This window comes from Manacus candei, unplaced genomic scaffold (assembly GCF_025592945.1).
Source record: "Manacus candei isolate 608988 ecotype Guabito, Panama unplaced genomic scaffold, ASM2559294v1 h1tg000013l, whole genome shotgun sequence".
Taxonomy (NCBI): domain Eukaryota; kingdom Metazoa; phylum Chordata; class Aves; order Passeriformes; family Pipridae; genus Manacus; species Manacus candei.
Window position 1 is genome coordinate 4213864 of NW_026138061.1, and position 17391 is coordinate 4231254.

The following is a 17391-nucleotide window of genomic DNA, read 5'->3' on the forward strand; positions in this document are numbered from 1 at the left end:
CTCATCTCGTCACCACGGCAACGCCGCCCCGCCCTCCGCGCGTCACATCGCCCGGCGGGCCTAAGCCCCGCCTTCGCCGCGCTCCGATTGGCCGGCGGCCATAGCGCCATGTCGGCATAGCGCCGCCGATTGGCCGGTGCGGCTGCGGCCCGGGCGCGCGGTGCCCGCGGGGCGGCGGCGGCCGTTGCTCATTAGCATGGCGGGGGGGCCGCCTTTCCCGCGGGTCCGTCCCGCCGGGCACCCCCCGTGCCCCCTGCACTCCCGATCCTCCCCGCTCCTGGCGTGGGCGCCGCCGGCCGCGGGAACCGGGCCGGGCAGCGCCGCATCTTCCCCCCGTGAGGCGGCTGCGGGCCGCCCTGACGCGGGCAGGTAGAGCATCAGCCGCGCCCCGCTGGGCGTGCACCGCCCTCCCCCGCCCCGCCCTAGACCCCGGGCGTGAGGGCTCCGGCACTGAGCGGGGTTGGGTACGGTGCGGCGGCGACCTGGGGCGGCGAGACGAGCTCCAGCTCCTCCGGCATCGCGTGTGTCCGTGAGGAGCCGCGCGGAGCTCAGGGGTTCTTAAAAAGACGTTTTATTTTTTTTTTTTTTGGGTTTCGGAACCTCCAGGCTCCTGGGGCTTGTCCCTCTCGTGGGGCTCCCAATTTTCCCATTGAGATCTCCCTTCCATTGCAAAGGAATTCGTCTCGTTTCTGTGTATACGTTTTTTCGCCCCTTGCACGAAGCCCCGGTTTGGGCTATCGACGGCGAAGCTTTGGAGGAACAGCCGGGAGCTGTGACCCTCACGATGTGGACCTTTCTGGGCATCGCCTCCTTCATCTACGTGTATAAAAAGTGTGGAGACCTCATGACTTACGCTAACAAGGAGGTGCTGCTCTCCATGTTGGTATTTTTCTCCCTCGGCTTGCTGCTGTCCTACAGGTACCACTTCAGGGGGCCCCGGCAGCGGCAGAAGCAGAAATCGCACCTGGGGATGCTCTCTGATGTGCTCTCAGCTTTGCCGCTTGTTGGATTTTTCTGGGCCAAACCCACCCCGGGGTCTCAACAAGTTGAACAACCCAAATCCAGAAAGGTGAGTTTGATTCAGACGTGGCACGTGGGGTCCAAGGTCCCTCTGCTCATCCCTCTGGCCACTGACCCCTTCTGCCCTGGTGAGGGAAAAGAGCTAAGAAAGGGGTGGAGGGGGTTTGTCTTTAGATGCTGGGTGTCTGATTTGTCATATTTTATGTTAGTTTTGGATGGCAAAAGAAACAGTGAAACAAGTGATACACCAAGGGTTCTGTGGAGTCCAATCAAATGTGTTTGAAGAAAGATTTGTATTAAAAGATTATTATACTTGCAGAAAAATATCTTCAGTTGCCAGTCTGTTATAAACATGAAGGACTGGAGCATCTCTCCTTTGAGGAAAGGCTGAGCTACTGTTCAGCCTGGAAAAGAGAAGGCTTGAGGAGGTTTCATCAATGTCTGTATAAACGTATATCAATGTTTGTAAATACCTTAAGGGAAAGTGCAAAAAGCCAAGACTTTTTTCATCGATGCCCAGTGACAGGACAAGAGGAGATGGGCACAGAGTGAAACGTGAGATGTTTGCTCTGAAGATCCAGAAGCATTATTTACAGTGACTGAGCACTGCAATATTGCTCAGAGAGGTGGCTGAGTCTCCAACCTTGAAGGTATCCAAAACATGTCCCAGGCCAGTCTACTCTGACCCTTCTTGAACAGGGGCTTTGGACCAGATGACTTCCAAAGACCCTTTTCAACCTCAGTCGTTCTGTGGCTCTGTGATCAGCTTCCTAGTATTTATGGATAAATCACATTTGGTTAGACAACTGCAGATAGATTTACATGGAAATTATTGCTGAGCTATTGCTTGTACGATAGGTGCAGGACCTGAGCTCAGACAGTCTATTCTCTTGAGCCCAGTGTGGGCCTTGCTGTGGGATGGTGGAGAGCTGCAATTGGTGCCTGGAGCTTAGCAGGAGTCCTGCCGTCCAAGACCATGGACAGGACATGTATATCCAGTACATCTGTGGTTGGCACTGTTTGGCTACTGTCCTGTGTACTTCTGGGTGTTTTCATGTGAGCACTGACCCCTTGCACTAAAGAACATGAAACTGTTTTTGGCTGCAAGTCAAAGGTTCTGGATTTTTATTTTGTTTTTCTGGTAAAGCCTGCCTTTACCCCAGTTTCTTCTATTAGCTGAATTCAGATAGTTAGTTTTGCACTCCCTTGCTGCATTGTAGACATAAACATGACACTATGCCACTAGAAATTCTAGCTTCAGTGTTGTTCTGGGCATTTGTTTCACTGATGCAATCGTATTTTTACCACTGTCAGCACTGCAATACCAAGGCATTTCTGAAAGAGTGAATTGAACTCTCTTCTACCAGCTGGAGAAATGACTTTCAGCTTTGCGCTGGAATTGCCCTTACAACTTTTTTTCACTTTGAAGTGTATGTGATTAGATGCTGTTGGGAAGGTTCTATAGCACAGCTGGTCTTCATCTTCAGGTACCAGTTTATGTGTTCATTGATGTCCAATCCGATGTATGTCAATTCTTAACAGTTTTAAATGTAGGTGAAGGATGTTTTTCCTTATACTTTTAACTGTCAGATGACTTTTCATTTCAGGACCACTTCTTAATAACGTTTCCCAGGTAGCTGCTTCTGCTGATCCTTTTCCCTGCTGAGTATTACCATAAGCTGTTATTATGGTACTTAGGTAGGTTTAGTTACAAGTAAAATTAAAGAGAAATATGTTTTCCAGAGAAATACATTTTCCAGTAAATCTGATAGCTTTTTCTTTGCAAAGTGCTAAGGCCTCCATGTGGGAGTGGTTCCCTGGCATGAAGGCATCAGTGTCTTACTTTATAGAATAAGAATATGGGTCTGCCTTGTCTTACTGTCTTTTATAGCTACTTTCAGTCTCTCTGACACTTATTTTAGTGATTTGTCTTTGATCAGCAAGGCAGTTTTAAACAAGGGTCTTGATTTTGTTTGCAGGGGTGTTGGTTTTTTATTTCTCTTCTTGTACTTTTTTTGCATTGTAGAGTATGATGAATTTAATTTCAGACAAAACTAAACTGGAAGGTGCTCTCCACCTACTGATATTCAGTCTCTGGCTGAGAGTAGAACTAGTTCAAAGTCAGCCCTCTGACAAGGTTATGGTACAGATACGTCAGCACGTGTAACTTTGCTGGCTTTGTTTTCTAAAGGGTAAAAAAGAAGTGAACTTCTCAGATGTGAATCTCACAGAGACAGCTCCAAATACAACATTATCACCTCAATATGATCCAGAAATTATCATTGTGGGATCAGGCGTCCTTGGTTCTTCCTTGGCGACAGTGCTCTCAAGGGATGGAAGAAAGGTGACAGTGATAGAGAGGGATCTGAAAGAACCTGACAGGATAGTTGGAGAATTGTTGCAACCTGGAGGATTTAATGCTCTTCGAGACTTGGGTCTTGAAGGTAAGTGCAATTCAAAATGTATATATATGTGTAACACAACAGTTACTACACCCTATAAAGTTTTTAGTAAAAGTGCACCTACGTGGAAAAATTAAGAAATTATGTCTGTGCTTTACATTTGAATTAAGATCGCTTGTGTATTTCCAGTTTGCCATTTTGAAAACACTTGTCTTTTAATATGTGTTTTAAGAACATTGGACCCTATGTAAAGAAATACCTTTAATACCTAATTAGGCTTTCTTAAAGACTTTTTTTAACTTATCTATTGACTTATATTTTGCAGATACAGTAGAAGGTATTGATGCACAAGTGGTAAATGGTTACATAATTCATGACCTAGAGAGCAAGTCAGAGGTTGAGATTCCTTATCCAACATCTGAAGATGGACGTGTGGCCAGTGGAAGATCTTTTCATCATGGCCAGTTCATCATGGGTCTCCGAAGGGCAGCTATGGCAGAGCCCAAGTGAGTCACGTTGTGAACAGCACAGTCGGGATCCAGAGGTTCAAAAGCACTGTTCCCAGCATCCATGAGATTCCTTAACCATTTTCTTCTGTCCCATCAGGGAGGGCTGCAATGAACAAGAGTAAGAGAAAGTAGCAGCTATAGTTACTCATTCTGCTTTCTGCAGACAAGTTCATAAGTTACATATACATCTCATATATACACCACCCTTTGGGACAAGTAACTCTTTAAACTAAGGGAATATAGGCTTTAAATATTAGGCAAGGTACTGATGCATCTGTGGGGGGGGACAGTTCATGGTTGAAGGGTTGATTCTCTTCTGCTGATTCTTGGGTTTGGCATTTTACCAGAAGCAGTGACCTCTTGGTGAACAATGCTCAGAACTTCTTTGCCAAGATGTGAGTGGCAAATCTGGCATAATTTCTTAGATTGTGGTTTGTGTTTAAAGGGATCTGTAAAGGTCATGTAGTCCAACCCTCCTGCAAAGGGCAGGACCATGTATATCTTCCACTGATGTTGTCAGTGATACAGAAATCAAGTTTTTGCATGCATGTTGCATGTTCGTTTGCTTTTTTTTTGACAACAAGAAGTGGGGCAAAATAACTAAAAAGGAGCACTAAATGAAAGTAGCTCTTCCCAGTTACTAATTTGTATTTCTCAGAATCCAGAAGACGCTTTTTTTTCATAATGAAAAGAAAAATTTGTGTTTAGTATTTCCTCTTAACTGTTTTCTTTTCTTTATAGAAGAGGTGAGAAGGAAAATTTTATTGAAACAATTCTAGATGCTGTTTTCTGTGTGGTATTTTTTTCATGTTGTTTTTTTTCCCACCTAAATAATTTTTTCCCCGAAAAATATGATAAATGCCATATGTCCCCTCACAAGGGAAATACGACATTATCATATTTTTACCTAACATGTCTTTATTCTGAGCTGGAAAATTGCTCTCTCATATCTGTTATATCATATGAATTACTAAAAACAGCATTAAAAGTTAACAGCTCTGTAGTACAGTTAAAATTAATAGCAATCATGTTCACTAGCTCTGAAGACTAAAGCCTTCTTGTTGAAGCTACAAATTCAGTGAAATTTGGTTACCTGTTTGTTCAACTTGCAGAAAACTCCAGTAGCTGTACAGAGTCTTGGAAGCAAAACCTTAAAAAAAACTAATGTTTGTGACTTGAATTAAATTCTTTCCTCTTTTTCTACACACTCATTAATGTCTGTTTTGTGTATGCTTGTTTGCCATTTGAATTGCAGCATTGAAAACTGTGTGTTTAGATGGAGGAAAGAGCAAGAACTCTTAATAGTGCCATGAAGTTTTGTTTTCCATCTCTAAGCTTGTGAAAATACAGAGGATAATTATTACTGATTAATATATCCTCTTTATAGGTACTAGGCAATATGAATTCATTTCAGATGAGTAAGATTAATTTTTCAAAGTAAGAGGTAGGGGATCATAAGTTTGTAACAGTAAACTAATTCTGTATAATTATAAACTGATTTATATGGGGTGTGAACCAGAAAAAGAAGTGAGCACTTACATAGGTAACTGAAATGACAGCTGTAAAAGAAATTTAGAGCTGATAGGATCTGCAGAGCTCTGTTTCACTGTCATGCTGCTGCGCTCCCTTGCTGTTGAAGTTTCTGTCAGTGTGCTCACACTTAACCATTCATGTTTTGTTACAGCCACAGTGCCTGTTGCCTGGCAAATCAAGCCAGTCATCTGTTCTGAAATTTCCATGCTGGATGGCTTGTAGAAAAGACATAAATTGAACTGTTTGTGTTCCTTCTGAGAGCCTGAAATAGCAAGCTCTTGTATTCACATGTGGACCTTTAGCTCAGTTCTCCAAGTCATGGAATTTCACCTGGATAGGGAATATTTGTGAGGGAGAGAACAGTGTCCCGTTTCAAACTGCTAAGTCTGAACTGCTGTGATCAAGTCTAACAGCTCAAACCCAATAAGGGATGTAAGTTTGCAGAGATTTAATTTCTGAACCCGAAAGAGCTCTGGTTGGGAGGTAGAAGAAAGGGACGCTTTGTTCAAAGAGAAGTGTCTGCAGAACTTTAAAAACATAATTATCAAAAAATCCCCCAAACCCAATACCAAATGTATCCTGAATTCCTGAGTTACCGACCTAGACATCTGTATCCTAAACGGGTTAGATTAGTTTGGACTGTTCTGAGAATTAGGTGCCTCACTTTTATCTAGTGTACCTGTTAAGTATTTAGGTGCTGCTGATCTTGCTCTTTAATTCTCCTTGGAGAATTAAACTGTCAGCAGTTCCCACCACTTCACTGGGATGACTCAGTCAGCTGCCAGATTTCTGACCACTATTAGATGTGAAACTCCTCTCAGCATCTCCCACTTGACCATGAAGCACCTGAAGCACAGCTGGGGATTCTGCTTAGTGGCAGGGTGTTTAAGATAAGCACACAGTTTTTAGAATATTCAGGTATCAAACCAAAGGTAATGTTGAACTGAAATTAATGACCAACACCTTTTGACATTTAATCTAGCTTCAGAAAGTGGCAAGAACACTTCCTTGCATGTTTTAAACAAATTGTGTCGGCAGAGACAAGATTAGTGAAAATTTGGTTTTTCTTCCATGTCTAGAGCCTTGAAATGTTGGCATCATTAATCCTCTTCTGTTTTAACCCCTCCATTTCAGCGCAAAATTCATTGAGGGGACTGTGTTACAGTTGCTTGAGGAAGATGACTGTGTCGTGGGTGTTCAATACAAGGACAAAGAAACTGGAGACACTAAGGTAAGACAGTTTTCTGTTATGATCTTTGTTAAACTATTGAGAAAATTGAGGGTTGATTTATATATATAATTTTTTTAAAACTTGTGTTTCAGAGCACTGGTGCAGAAATAATGTAGTTATCAAGAAAGCAAAAGCTTTAATAAAGAGAGATTACTTTCTAGTAAATACAGTCCTGGAATTCTCCTTATAACTTGTTATGCAGCTTCTGTTTTCAGTGTCTCTGGAGAATTCAGTTTGTTATTTGTTTAAATATTCATATGTCTAGAGTTTAAAATCTTTTGAGAGTTCCTGGTGAAAAAAACCCAGTGTATTAGGATTTGTGGTTTGACTGTGTGTCTACGTTTCCACATATACATCCACTACCTAGTGGGGGACTGAAAATCAGTTACCTCTTCATAGCGAAAGCTCTGTCCAGTCATTTCTTGGATGACAGAGAGTTCTGGCCTATTTTAATTGTATCACTGATTTGATTAACGTTCTTTGCATCAACTAATGCTAAATTGCTGACTAAATGTTGTGAAACTGTGTGAACTTAAAAGTTTAGGAAAGCCCAGTCTGGATAGAACCTCTGTGCTGAAGTTGTGGGTATACTGCCTATTCTCTAGAAAAAACCCAAATTTTTAAGCTTCTTTGTTGACTTTGAAATTCCTTTGCTGCCTAAAGTTATGTAGGCAGTGTGTTCAGATGTGCTGTGGTGGGGAAGATGGGACTCTCCTGCCTATGCCCTGCTGCCCTTCGTAGTACATGGGGAAAGTTCCTGAGTAGCTGGAGGATCCTGCCCTGAGCATTACAACAATATCTTTCATACTTAAGGAATAGTAGCATAAAACCATATGTGAGAGAGCCTTTTAAAAGTACTTGCCAAAGCTGTGAGAGAGCAAGCTGGTTTTAGACTCACCTCAGGCAAATGGCATTTCAGCCCACTTGATGGCAAAGTACTGCAAGTAGGAAGCTGTAAGAGAGAGGTTACAACGTCCTTGACCCCTCTTGAGGTAGCTGGAGGAGGAGGGAGTTCCAAGTCCTGTTCATTGGTCTGTCTTACATGTAATATAAAATGAACAAAATCATATTAGGAAATCCACTCTAATAGAATAAGCCATTGAATCACAGATGGGTGTGAGAAAGACAGGGAGTTTGGAGAGGAGGATGTTTTTTGGGGGAGAAGGGTGGGGTTTTTTGGTGTTTTGTTTTTGTGGTTTTTTTTTTCTCAAATCCAATTGGCTTTATGATCCATCAACATATAAGGGTTTTTTGTTTTATTTTGTTTGAGCAGTGGAAAAAGATAATGCATATTTTGCTTTGAATTTTGTTTTTAAGCTTCTTGCATTTATGGATGTTGTTACTGTAATTTTAAGTGTGACTTACTTCGCCAGCACTAGGGTGACCTGTGTTTTAACCTGTGTAGTTCCTGAGAGCATAGGTGTTGTTATAAAGGACTTAAGTTTTCTATCTGTATACTGGAGATAAACTCATGTTTTGCTCTGAATGCTGAAGTTCAGTGGCTAGAAAGAGCTGTTTCATTTGCTGGCTTAGAACTCCTTTGATTTTAGAAATCTAGTGTAAGAAATTTCGATTAAACATTTCTTCATAGCTGTGTTTCCCTACCTGTGAGTTCTTACAGCTAGGAAACTCTTAGTTGAGTAATAAAACAAAACCCAAGGCTGTTTACATTCCTTAGCCTGCTTTCATAAAGAAAGGAGGCTGATCTGTGCTGTATGTCTGCGTTTTTCTGTTTTCTCCATCGCTCTTGTCCACTACAAAACGAGATTTTTATTCTCTTAAATGAGGTTTACATTAGACAGTGTGCTAAAAGTCAATTTACAAAATTTATCAAAACCAGGCAGCTGAATAGACTCAAGGTTTAGTATGTTGACTGTGGAAAAATTGTAGCATGAATGTTCAGCTCATTAGACACCAGGGAACCCATACAGGCAGGTGACTTTGGTCTACTTGCAGGAGTAATTAGCTTGCAATCATCCGATCTGGGAATCCCTAGGGAAGAGGTTTCGTTAGCTCTACTCAGGAGCTCACTTGTATAAGCACAGACACTGTAAAACATCTATTATTTTACTCAGATCTACTCTCATCTGATTTTGTCCAACTTCCCCTCACACAGCAAAAGATGTTACGGTTTGTGTGACCAAGTGGAGTTGGACTTGATGATCCTTGTGAGTCCCTCTCAGCTCAGGATATTCTATGATTCTGTGAAGTGACAGAGTCCATTCTGATGCTGGAGGCAAGTGCTCCTGGAGTAACTCATTCACATAGTGCCTCACCAGATGCTTCCATCCAATAGTAAAAGTTTTCCTAGGAGTACTAATGAAACACAGCATGCCTTTTTTGTCTTGTTACTTACATCCTGAAAGCTTAGAAGGAAAACTGTATTTTACTGCTTCTGCCAAGCATATGAGATTACTGAAGGCCAAAGACTAATGCTTATTGTAAATCTATTGTCATTTGAAGTTCAGTTACTGAATATATTGACATTGAGAAAGCTGCAGGTAGAAGGGAACATCTACTCACATTTGTATTTTGTCTATATACACTATTTGTTATAGCTCCTGAGTATACTGGGAACTGCTCAGAGTTCCTTGCTTGGTCTTTTAAAGAGAATCATATATGCTTACTGCATATCAGTTTGTTAAACTTTGGTTTGGTTTTCTTCAGTTGCTTATGCATGGTTCTTTAATTTAAAATTTCTTTCTTTTTTTTTTTCCTTCTGAAGAGCATTACAGGCCAAAGGGAGAAATTACTCCTCTTTCTTGTCTTTTTTTCTTATCCAAGTTCCTACACTGTTCCCATAACTGTGTTATCTGAATGCATGTCTAAAAAAGCTGGAGTATATCATTAGATGAGCTTTCAGAGGAAGTAGGTATGAATAAGAGGGAGGCAAAAAATACTGTATTTCTTAATACGTATGTTGTTAGTATAGTCTGTGATCCTCTTAGATGTTTATTGTTTTGTAGAACATGTAATGTACAATTGCAAAGGAGAGCTTGAGTTGCTTTTCACTGTTCTGAAGCAAAACTGACAGTGCCACATCTTTATTTTTTCTTCATACTGCAGGAACTTCATGCACCACTTACAGTTGTAGCTGATGGACTTTTTTCCAAGTTTAGGAAAAACTTGATATCCAGTAAAGTTACTGTTTCATCCCATTTTGTTGGTTGCATTTTGAAGGTAACTTTTATGCATAATACTATATAAGCCAGTATGCTACTGCTTCTTTATGTGAGTCTGAATTTCACTGAATTTGTTGTTGTTTATTACCTTTTCCAACAGAATCAATTAAAACTCTGCTTTTAGATATTTATCCAGCTGTTCTGTCAGTCTCTGTGTCCCTTTGAGGAGTGCTTGGAAATTTTGATCTTTGTTTTCCTCTGAAATTGTTGATGCATCCTCCATCCCAGCTCTAGGATAGTTGAACTTACTATATCAGACTTCATGTTTGGTATAGTTACAGATCATATTTTCAACTCTTAAAACACTTTCAAGTATCCATGAGCCAGCTTTGACTTTGTTTTTTGTGTTTTAAGGTAGATATTGTGGTTAAATTTAGGTTTCTGGTTTTAAGAGTGGAGTATAGTGCTAATCTTAAACATATTGTTGAACAGGGGAAGCTTTAAAAAAATGTATAGATATTCCACATAGCTAGTTTAAACTGAGCACTGAATTCACTAGACCAGTTCACAAAAATTTATTTTTAGAAAGAAACATTTCAGCATCTTATGTAAGGCAGTGCTATGTGCACTATTAGTGCTATGTCTTATTTAGCACTAAGCTCTGGATCAGAAGTGGGCACCAGTGTAAACCTGGAACCCAGTTTGTAAAATTGTTACCCTGGTACAGGGGCTTTGACAGGTTTGTGAAAGATACTGGTACCTAAGATGGTGACACTCCTTTTTTCACAATACTTAGAGTATTCTTTCAGGGGGTGGAAATCATGCTGGCAGCTGTGACTGAAACCACCTACAGTTTATACTCTAGAATACCCAAGCTGTGCTCCTGCCTGAAGGTGTGTGGTACCTTGTAAAGGGGTACCTATTTGCCTTCAGGATGGATAAACTTGAAGAGAGAAGGTGGTGTCCTGGTTTCGGACCAGGAGTCTGGGTTGGTAGCTGGGTGGTTGGAGAACCCAGGTAGAAATCCTGGCTGGGTCTTACACTCTGTGGCTGCTGCAAAAATTAAGGGAGCAAAAATCATTAAGGGAGAATGAACCAAAATTAACAGAATTTTCACTATACTGGGGACAGTGACTTGGAGGAACTTCAGCATTTTTTGGGTCCCTGACTCAGTTAGCACCACCCAAGTTTGTCTAGTTTTGGAATCTTGTTTAAGACCTCACTAGGTAGGACCCCATGGCTCTTCCTCCGTTGATGTCTCCATGTAGTTGTGTTCAGACTAGTGCATTTCTTTCCCTCCCACCACTTTCTTTATGAAAAGAAAACAGAATGATCTTACCAAAAACTACTACATTGATTGTATTGCAGGTTTTCAATGGCATGCATTAAATGTTGATGAGGTATTCAAATGAAATGTATAAAGTAGTATATATTCTAGTAAATATTAAAATGTATTGGCAAAAGAATTGTTGCTACACTGAAGTTCAGAACTTTCTTTTTGAAAACACTTAATTTAAGAGACAAATAACACAAATTTAATATGATACAGAATTTTATTTTAAAGTATTTTAGAAAATTATTTTGTATGTCTGACATTTAGTATCCTGTCATTAATCAGTCTCAATCTTTCTCCCTCTTCTTTCTTTTTTAAGGATTCACCACAGTTTAAAGCTAATTATGCTGAACTTGTTTTAGCTAAGACAAGTCCAGTGCTAATCTATAAGATTTCTTCAACTGAGACTCGGGTCCTTGTTGATATTCGAGGGGAAATGCCCAAAAATTTAAAAGAATACATGATTGAGAACATTCATCCACAACTGCCTGGTGAGTCTAGAAAGATTTCTAATTGTCACATTTAAATATGCCCCAAAAAAGACACATTTCATTGAATCCATTGAACTGTGTAGGCTTTTCCATGTGCACGGTTACTGGTCCAGTAACCATAACCCTTCCTCGCTTCCACATCCTGCAGTTTATTCAGCTCACATTGGTGAGGTTGGCAATCCAGAAGGATTAGCTCTCTAAGGAGAGGTTAAAATAGGTTATGTACAAGTTATTTTTGACTTAGTCTAAGTACTGTAACTAAAATATTTGGTTATTGCAGATCATTTAAAGGAACCATTCTTAATAGCAGTTCAGAATGACCGTTTGAGGACTATGCCAGCCAGCTTCTTGCCTCCTTCAGCTGTAAACAAGAAAGGTGTGTTCTAGTTTTAACTGGAATGTTGGTATTGATGCCAGACTTTAAATCAATGCCTCTTTTATCTCTATGTTTAATTTACTCAGTTGCTCAAGCTTATACAGAAAACTTATAAGAAAACTTCATTTAAAAAAAAAGGGAAATTAAGAGTGTATGTGTTTGTGCTTTTTGACACATGTACATGTATACCTGTGGGGAAAAAAATAGCTTGACCTTGATCATCTTAAAACACTTTTAAGCCTGTTAATTTAAAGACATACTTTTTGGTTTTTTACTTTTTTTTCTTTTTTAATTGCTAGTGTTATTCATCTTATTTTCTGGTGGAAATGAATTCTTAGTATGTTTGATTTTTTTTATTTTTTATTTTTATTTTTTTTTATATATTTTTTTTAATTTTTTTTTATTTTTTTTTTTTAATTGAGGGCTTGAGTTCTAAGATTCTGTAATGGCCATGCAGTATCCCATTGTTTTTTCTCTTCTACCTAGGTGTTCTTCTTTTAGGAGATGCATATAATATAAGACACCCTCTAACTGGTGGAGGAATGAGTGTTATTTTAAATGATGTTAAAATATGGAGAAGTTTGCTCCAGGATATTCCAGACCTTTATGAAGATTCTGATGTTCTTAAGGTGATTCTTTATTTTGGATTTTAGGCAGCTTTTGCTGCAATTCAGTGACACACTTGTAAGTTTTCTGCAACTCAGGCAAGTAAGTTTTCAAGGCAGTTTTCAAAGGTTTGGGTAGAATAATTAAAAACCAGGGATTCAGCAGGGGAGCTGTGCTTTGGGAGTGCTGTGGCTGTGTGGCAAAAAGCAGTTTCCAACCTGTGCTTACAGACCTGCTGTATTTTACTTAAGGAGACTGGTGTGCTGTGTCCAGTCAAAATGCTTTGGTAATATAAACTGATATTCCAGTCTTAGTAGTGTATCTGTATCCAGATTGGTCCTAAATGTGGTGGGTTTGGACCATTACACTTGTGTGAGTGGAACTTAGAGAATAATGAGCTTGTGTACCAAGTCTTTCAAGACACATCTCAGTGCTCCACGAGCCTCTTGCCCACTGAATTAATATCACAGTAGTAAGTCAGAAGACATCCTTCTTTCCCAGGATCAGCACCATCAGTGTTCATGCAAGGTTTATTTTTTCAGTGAGATTTAAACTCACAATTCTCATGAGTAGATAATAAGAGCTCTTATTTATTTGTTTACTGCTTTTGTTTGGGTTAGGCATATTGTCTTGGCTAAATTACAGATAGTATAATTATAGACTACAAACAGGTGATTAAAAAAGTGTATTTGAAAATTGAGAAGCACTTAGAGGGACCCTGAATGTCAGGACAGTTCAGGGCTTACCTGACCAAATGCAGATACTTAACTAGTCACCTCAGACTTCCAGTTATTTCCTACTTATTATCAGTCAACTGAGAGAACTAGGTGAGTGTTACCCTTCAAGTTCCAACCTACCCCAGCCACCTACTCTAGGATGCATGCTCTGGAGCTACCTTTTTTTTTGCCCCTATATTTGGTGTAAGAGGAGCCTAAACTGGTTCCAAGTTTCCAAAATTCCTTAATGACTTCACTTTGAACTGATCTAGCACATTACTAAATCCACTCTGCATTTCCATGAGCATGACTTCTGCCACCTCTTTGGAAATCTTTTGAATGCTCTTCCATTTTACTGACTTTGTTTTTGTTTTTCCATTTTTCAGGCAAAAAGAACATTTTACTGGTCAAGAAAAAAATCTCATTCTTTTGTAGTGAATGTTCTTGCCCAGGCACTTTATGAACTCTTTGCTGCCAGAGATGGTAAATATATTTTAATGATAACCTCTGACTAACTACAACTTGATAAATAAATATGCCTGGGGAAGGGATGTGTTTGACCATGCATCCATGTGTTTGTGTGTGTATATGAATATATAAATATGTATGTATATTGATATATATAAAAAATATATTAATCAAAGGATTTTAATAAGTTAGCTCATGTTCTATGCCTAATGGTTTAGTTCTGTTGTGATGTAAACTGAGTTTTAGGAATGTGAAGGCAAGTCTGAAGTTAGTATTAAAAAAAAACCCCAAAAATTAAGAAAAACCCCACAATCAAAGAAAAAAGTAGGAAGCACTTTTTCTTGTGTCAGTTAATGCAAAAATATGTAGATATTCTGTAAGGATATCCTTTCCTTAAATAAAACCATCTCAAAATCCAGCTGAATTGAACAGGACAACAGATACCAAAGTCCTACATTTAATGTTGTGTAGGCAGAAAAATTTTCTTGTATGTGTTGAATATATTTATTGAGTCATTTTAATTCATTTTGTAGATTCCTTGCATCAGCTAAAGAGAGCCTGTTTCCATTACTTCAGACTTGGAGGAGAATGTGTCTCAGGCCCTGTTGGATTGCTCTCTGTGTAAGTTCACTGTGCTGTCAGTAGTTAATGTGAAGGGGGCTGAGCACCGTGAGCCCCTATGAGATCTGCACAGGGAGAATGGCCCACACCAGCCTGTATAGTTAAGATTATACTAAGGGTTGGAACCTTATTAGAAACTGTCTTTAAATGCTGACTTTTTTTTTTCCTTTCTTTCTGTGTAAGGAAGGCCACCAAAAGCTGAAGAGAAGTTAGTGTAGGTAGCACAGGAGTTTGAATGAGGTGGAGGGGTCCAGACCAACAGAGCAGCTGCTGGAGACATTCCCTACTTGACAAGTTGAGAATAGTGAAGGGTGAGGCCTCTCATAAAAGGTTGTAAGGAACAGGGAAATCTCTAGCTATGAAGGTATTTGAATGACCCCTCAGAAACTGATGAATGCACAGTAAATCATACTACTCTGAACATGTGAGAATGTGTGCTTTTATGTTTCTCCCTTTGGAATGAGAGCTGAAACTGAAGAGCCTGTTGAGAATATTCTTCCAAGGGATGATAAAGGCAGACACAGAGTACTGGAAAAGGGAAAGCAGCAGGCTGTGTTGGCTGTGCTGTAGAAGGGACCACAGAGCGTGGAGCAGCTGCAAGAGAACCAAGTTTGTAATTTTCAGTTGAGATGGCAGGACCAGAGCTGCCTAAATCAGAAGGGGGTGTGTTATCTTGAGTGGAGATCTGTATTTGTAAAATGGAAATTTGTCAGTGCTTTCTGATTCTGTTTATTTACTTGATTTTTGTTTTTTTTTTTTTTTTTTAATGCAGATTATCTCCTAAACCAATGGTACTGATTGGCCACTTCTTTGCTGTGGCTTTATACGCCGTTTATTTTTGCTTTAAGTCAGAATCCTGGATCACCACACCTCGAGCAGTTTTCAGTAGTGGAGCTGTTCTTTACCGGAGCTGCTCTATAATATTTCCACTTATTTACTCTGAAATGAAGTATTTAGTCTACTAAAATCCGTGGGAAAATGACTGGAGGAAGAAAACAAGGAAATCACAATGCCTTCAAAATCTTTGGACGTGTACTATTTAATATTGTATTATGTTTTCTTCTCTTCAAAATGCAATTTCCTTGATAAGGATTTAACTTAATTTTGGTTTTGTGGTTATATACATATATATTATATGTAAATATTCTTTTCTTTGCAATTTAAGTTCAAAAAGGAGTTAGCTGTTTACAAAGACCATAATTAAGTGTTGACACGTGGTAGATAATTGCCAGTTTTGACAGAATTTCTTTCCTTGCTTTACCCATTGCTGAGTGCACCACTAATATTAATAAACTGAGAAGTGAGAACTGTAAACCATATGCTGCTATTATCCTTCATGCTTTTTCTGTTCAGTAGTTCTGTAGACTGTTTCTTTATTACTGTAAAGTATTGTAACATTCTTGAACTGGGTTATTTTGTTAGGATTTGCCTCTGTTCTGTTTCAGTTGCAGGTAAGATACTAGCCTGTTGGCACTTGAAAGGATGTCAGATTTTGATGTGTCACCATATCTTTAACTTCAGGCACTGTTGCCAGTACCATTATGCTCTTCTGAATTCATTCTTTACACTGGAATTCATTTAAACAAGTAATAATCAAACCATAGCTGTGTTGGCTACTGCAGTGCACTCAGGTACTGAAAGCACATGTTTTTTGGAAATTTCTTCCTATCTCACTTCCTTTTAAAACCTTGGGAGTTTGGATTTGTTTTGCTTGGAGTGTATGCAACTGAAGTTTAACACTGCCACAAACTGAAGCACAGCAACAAACTTTATCCACTGAAACAAATTCAGTCCAGGCTATTTCCAGTAGACAGTAATCTTTAATATTACTTCTAAAAATTAATGAGAAGTACCATAAAAGTGTCCTTTTAATACTTGGAGTATGGTGGGATTATTTTTCCTGTAGGAATTGCTGCATGCTACTAAAGAGTTCATATCTATTCCTGTTGGTCACTATTCCTCTCAATGTTCTCATTATCAGTGTGCTTTCCTTTGTTCTTGTGTGTCTGCATTTTACTTTGCCTTTTCTGTGATTGACTTGGGGATGGCTCCACTCTTGGCTTGCCTAAACAATCACACATGGGTGCAGCCAACAGTCTGGAAAACAATAACAGATTTTGTTCTTCTGTACTGGTGAAACTGTGACTCTATCTTGAAAATGGCAGATTGCATAAGCTGTGTATAAACACATTTTATCTTGGACTGTGAAAAAAATCTGTGGAGAGACTTTATTTAATATTTTATTTGATGAATATGACCTGTTCTTTTCCAGAAGCAAAAGTATGTATATTTTTCTAACCATGATCACTTTTGATACCCTCTTGAAATTATACCCATCATGAATATGTCTATGTTTAAACTTTAGGGTAAAGTACTAATATTTTCAAATATCATTATATATGGTAACTAAATGATGCCCCTTTAAGGGTACACAAAGTTTGCAGAATTTATACAAGTGTTTTCAAAATTTGTGACAATTTTGAAAATATCGATTAATTTTACATTTTCTATTTTTTTATATTATTTGCAGTCAGTCTCTTTAAAGTCAAGGATAAAAAGTCCTGAGCCAAATACACATCCTCAGCTTACTTAAATAAAAAGTTACAATATATGTAGATTATTTCTGTTGTGTATCTCTGGTTAATGAGTTTTGTTCAATCCTAATTGATCAGGAAATATGAGTGTGCTTAAATTTGCATGTATGTGTAAGGACTTTTTTCTTTTCTTTTCTTGAATTTGGTGCCTGGTTAAGTCTCTTGATGATCAGGGTAACGATCACTTATTGGAAATTACTGGGGGAAGAGACAAATTTTGCGCACGTGTGTGTGAGAAGGGTCAACCTGAAAACAAGACCCATGAAATGGCTACGTGCCTTGTCCTCAGGACAAGATGAAGGCCTTATGTTGAAGTATCAAACAAACTGGGATCATTGTGACACCAGGCAACACAGGGTGTGCTTCTAA

At 39.2% G+C, this 17391-nt stretch overlaps 1 protein-coding gene across 1 annotated transcript; it reads left to right on the forward strand.

Annotated features, from left to right (window-relative positions):
* Window positions 1-230: 230 nt before the first annotated feature.
* On the forward strand, window positions 231-17124 carry SQLE (squalene epoxidase). Its single transcript, XM_051778532.1, has 11 exons — window positions 231-1069; window positions 3212-3464; window positions 3748-3928; window positions 6599-6695; window positions 9762-9875; window positions 11470-11641; window positions 11922-12017; window positions 12504-12646; window positions 13726-13822; window positions 14341-14428; window positions 15201-17124. Exons 1-11 carry the CDS (start codon window positions 785-787, stop codon window positions 15391-15393), a joined length of 1719 nt encoding a protein of 572 aa, XP_051634492.1. The 5' UTR covers window positions 231-784; the 3' UTR covers window positions 15394-17124.
* Window positions 17125-17391: the final 267 nt, after the last annotated feature.

What these genes read in the sequence shown, in the direction of transcription:
- SQLE (XM_051778532.1), top strand. Translation starts at nt 785, where the DNA reads ATGTGGACCTTTCTGGGCATCGCCTCCTTCATCTACGTGTATAAAAAG. An exon ending in AACAACCCAAATCCAGAAAG is followed by an intron (nt 1,070 to 3,211) that starts GTGAGTTTGATT and finishes TGTTTTCTAAAG; the next exon opens with GGTAAAAAAGAAGTGAACTT. An exon ending in ACTCTTTGCTGCCAGAGATG is followed by an intron (nt 13,823 to 14,340) that starts GTAAATATATTT and finishes TTCATTTTGTAG; the next exon opens with ATTCCTTGCATCAGCTAAAG.